This window comes from Impatiens glandulifera, chromosome 6, assembly GCF_907164915.1.
Source record: "Impatiens glandulifera chromosome 6, dImpGla2.1, whole genome shotgun sequence".
NCBI classification, from domain to species: Eukaryota; Viridiplantae; Streptophyta; class Magnoliopsida; order Ericales; family Balsaminaceae; genus Impatiens; species Impatiens glandulifera.
Window position 1 is genome coordinate 16,891,596 of NC_061867.1, and position 4,565 is coordinate 16,896,160.

The 4,565-nt window shown below is 33.6% G+C and overlaps 1 protein-coding gene across 1 annotated transcript; it reads right to left on the reverse strand.

Moving 5' to 3' along the window:
• Positions 1–549: 549 nt before the first annotated feature.
• On the reverse strand, positions 550–4,328 carry LOC124942816 (pentatricopeptide repeat-containing protein At1g31430-like). The gene is made up of 3 exons (XM_047483377.1): positions 4,195–4,328; positions 2,996–3,078; positions 550–2,728 (listed from the first exon to the last, which is right to left on the reverse strand). The coding sequence occupies exon 3, from the start codon at positions 2,655–2,657 to the stop codon at positions 720–722; it is 1,938 nt and encodes a 645-aa protein (XP_047339333.1). The 5' UTR covers positions 2,658–2,728; positions 2,996–3,078; positions 4,195–4,328; the 3' UTR covers positions 550–719.
• Positions 4,329–4,565: the final 237 nt, after the last annotated feature.

A 4,565-nucleotide genomic window follows, 5' to 3' on the forward strand; every position in this document is an offset into this window, starting at 1 on the left:
TATTCTTGAAATAGAATAATAGTATTGGCACCAAAATTTAAAGTGTTGAGTTAAACTCTTAAATTTTAAGAATTTAGAGAAGGTTAACGAGTTTAATTTAAATAAATTTTAAGTTAGTGAAATTAGTAGAATTTTATAAATAATTTAAATTTCAAATTTTTTCAAAAAGAAAAATGTATTTATATTTATAAATTAAATAAAGTAATTTATTCAAATAAATTAATTAATATAATTAATTTTATAAATATAAAATTATTATGATTTATTTTTTTATTAATTTTATACTTTATTATATAGATATTTTTAAATGGTCCATATATCAAATTCTTAATTATATAATAATAATAATAATAATAATAATATATAACTATATTTTTTTTAAAATAAATTTTTACAATTTTAAATAAATTCTCAATTTTACAAATTTACAGCTATAACAATTTTAAATAAATTCTCTCATAGATTTTAATTGACTTAATTAAAAAAAATTAATCGACAAATCAACTATCTAGTTCATAATTTACCCAAAAAAAACTGTATCAAAATAACCCATATAAGAGGCTCTTTTCCGATATCAAAGCAACCCATATAAGAGGCTCTTTTCCGATTTCATTGACTTGAAGTCGTATAGTTTGTAAGGCCTCAAATTCAATTCGACCACACCTTCTCATATGCTAGAAAACCAACCATATATCATCATTTCAATTCGCATACCAGGCTTAGATATCCTCTTCGAATTGGAGCTCTCCTAAATCCGTAACCACTTTAGTGATACTATGCAACATAGAATGAACATCTTGAATTTCCGAATGAGAAGTATCGCGTACCAAAAACTCATGAATGTTACCATCGATTTCAATCGAACTACATCCAGGCTCTTTCTTCACTCCAGCATCTCTCATTCTCCTCCTCACCTTAGTCACATCCGCCCATCTATTAGCAGATGCATAAATATTAGCTAAAAGTGTATGAACGCTGGAATCCTTTGTTTCAATTTCAGCTAACTTCTTTCCCATTCGCTCCCCCATTTTAACATTTCCATACGTTCTACATGCACTAAGCAAAGCCCCGTAAAGTGGAATCACAATTTCAATATCTTCATTGGGTGCTCTCTCGATCATTTCCTCGGCTTCATCCAACCGCCCAGAACGACCAAGGAGATCGATCACACACCCGTAATGCTCTAACTTCGGTTCGATTTGATAATTTCTCTTCATCGATTCAAAGTGGATTAATCCTTCGTTTACCAATCCTCCATGGCTACACGCGGTTAAAACTCCGATGAATGTGATATCGTCGGGTCTGAACCCATCTCGTTTCATTTCCGAGAACAGGACCAATGCTTTGTCGGTTTGACCGTTCAAGGCTAACCCGCAAATGATCGAAGTCCACGAGGCTGTATCTTTCTCGTGGCGATTCATTCGATTAAAAATCTCTAGGGATTTAACTACGCAACCGCATTTTGCGTACATATCGATTAGAGCGGTGCCAATGATGGCATCCAATTTTATTCGGTTTACCTCGATATATCCATGGATCCATCTCCCTTGCTCCAAAGCCCCCGATTGGGCGCAACCCGTTAGGATAGCAACCAATGTGAACTTATCTGGCTTGACCCGTTGAATTTGCATACGATGAAATAAGGCAATCGCTTCGTCAAACTGATTAAACTGCACATATCCATTGATCATAGTTGTCCATAGAATAACATCTTTACTCGGACTTCTTTCAAACAAACTTCTCGCTTTGTCGAGTTTCCCGGATCCGACATACCCAGAAACCATAGCCGTCCAACATATGACATTCTTTACTGGCATTTCGTCGAACATCTGACGTGCAATACTCAAATGCCCGCATTTAGAGTACATGTCCAATAGAGCATTGCTAATTATAGGGGTGAACCCGAGTTCGAATTCATCCCTAACAATACTATGGATTTCCTCACCTAGGTCCAATCTTTTCAGATTCGTGCAGGCAGAAAGGGTACTCACTACAGTAGCTTCATCGGGTTTAATAGCGTTTTCAGATCTCATTCGATAAAAAACATTCACAGCTTCCTCGAATTTACGACACTTAACGTAACCAGAAATCAGTACATTCCAGGAAACCACGTCTCTGTTTGGCATTCCGTCGAACAGCTTTTGGACATACTCTAATTGGCCGAGTTCAGAATACATGTCCATTAGCGAGTTACAGACGTAACAGTCAAACTCGGCTCCTGTTTTCACAGCAAACCCGTGAATCTTCTTTCCTAACGAAACATTGGAGATTTGTGCAACGGACTTCAGAACGAATGGGTACGTGAAATTGTCTGGCCATAGACCCTCTATTCTTAGTTCATCGAACAGAAGAATGGATTTTCTATAGCTGCTATTTTTAGCATATGCTTTGATCATCACATTGTAGATGAACAAAGATGGGTATTCAGCATAATTGAAGATTCTTTCAGCGTATGGCAGATTTCCTAGAGATGTATCTGCACAGAACACGATGAGCTTGTCTAGAGCATCTATGTCCTGATGGAATCCGATTTTGATGATCTGCGAATGTATTTGCTGTAGCCCAACCATGGACTTGCAGTTCTTCAGGTATTGTATGCATTCTTTCTTAGTTAGTCTTCCTACAGATTTTCCAACAAAATGGGACGGAATGAACATGCGCCAAACTTGGGATTTGGGACTTATGAGTTATGACCAGTCAATGTTGTCAAATGGCACCTCAAAGAAGCCTGTTTATTGTGAAATTTTAGAATGTTGAAACAGCATGAGAAAATAATTGTAATGTAAAGCAATTTAAACTTTATCATAGTGTAGTGAAAATGGATGCAGTATTGGATTAATTTCTCAACCAAACACAGCTTAAGGAACAACCAAAATTTCTTAACATGAGGGCAGACAATGATATATGGTAAAGTTGGGACTCAGTTACGAAAATTACCAACAGTAAGTCAATGAAGTTTAAAGAACTTGATAAGAAGATTAGCCGAGTAAATTACCTTTTTGTAACTTTTCTCTAATGAAGGTAGTCATATCATGTCTCGTGATCTAATTCCTGCTCTTAACAGATTTTTCATAAAACCTGTGAAAAATTACATCACATGAATTTCATGTATAGGGTAATCATTGCAAACTCTCAACAAACCTAACCAGTTAATACAGAATTATAAAAAATAAATTAGCTGTTAATTATAAGTAAAAAGCAATTTATATAATCATTTTACAATTTAACTCAATATTTCGTATACACTTCTTATTGTTTACAAAAGCATTTCATACCCCAAATTGTTTTTCCCTTAATTGTTTACAACAACGGATTTTCAAATGAGTTGTTCTTCCTAGTACTACTCTTACCCTACCTAGAAGTGAGTGATACATGAGAAAATATAGTGTCTAAACATATTAAATTAGAGTTGTTGATTAATTTAGTCTTGAAGACTGGATTCTATTAATCTCATCTCCAATTATGGTTATCTCTTATTCTCCTTAATTCTGGTCGTAACTATGGTATTTTCTCAGCCCCATTCAGAGTCAACCAATAAAGTCACTATTTCAATTTATAATCGTGTTCTTGAAATTCTACATGCATCAGAATGCTAGTGTTTTAGTAAATTGCTAATCATAAGAACTACTACAATTACAAATTTACAACTTTTATAAGAACTACTACAATTTACAATTTAAAAATGAAATGTTATATATGAATAAGTTTTCTATTACTGAAAAGGACATAACCGGTCCTTAAGGAATCCAGATAACTATATACATCTAGATCAGACATCTTGATAGAATAATGACTAAACCTAATTCAGTAAAGAGTAAAAAGATTTAAGGGTATATATGAACAAGTATAATACCACTACCAAATAAGATGTTTTGCATTATTGATCGAACTTTGGAATGACCCAATTATGGAAAAGGTGTAGTAAATATTCGTGAGTTATTTGATGAGGAAACAGCTAACATACATGTTCAGAGCATTCTTGCTCTCACAGACATTTTGTCAAACAGTTGGCAGGCTGTGAATATTTGTACAGTGATTAACCTCAAGCATAGATCATAAATTAGAAATTATGTCAATATATTGCAGACAAGAAAATAATACATGTCTTGTAATACTCATACATGAATCAATTTATTGGAAAGAACAAACCGAGCTTTCTTAAACGGAAAACCGGAAGCATGAAGAATTAATTACCTGGGTTTGGACGGTGCTGGTTCGTGTCGATGGCTTTCTTGACTAACCGGAGGTGAAGTTAATGGGAAGAAGATGGTTAGGACTGGAAACGCAGGAGCGGCGCAGTTGGCGGCGTCGGACAGTACAAAGGGCACATCTCTTTCCGTCGGATAAACATAATTTTGTACTAATTTGTATTCTTATAATATTTTAAATTTAATAAAAATTGATTTATTTTCACCAAATCTAGAGTCTATTGAATTAATCTATAAATTTAAATATGAGAAAAAGTAAGATTATAAATTAAAATTTTAGTTCTAATTATTTATTTTGAGTTTTGATTAATTTTATATTTGACAAGTAATTTGATTGACTTTATTTAACTAAAAAAT

Coding starts and splice junctions, on each gene's coding strand:
- LOC124942816 (XM_047483377.1), bottom strand. CDS start 2,657: ATGTTCATTCCGTCCCATTTTGTTGGAAAATCTGTAGGAAGACTAACT.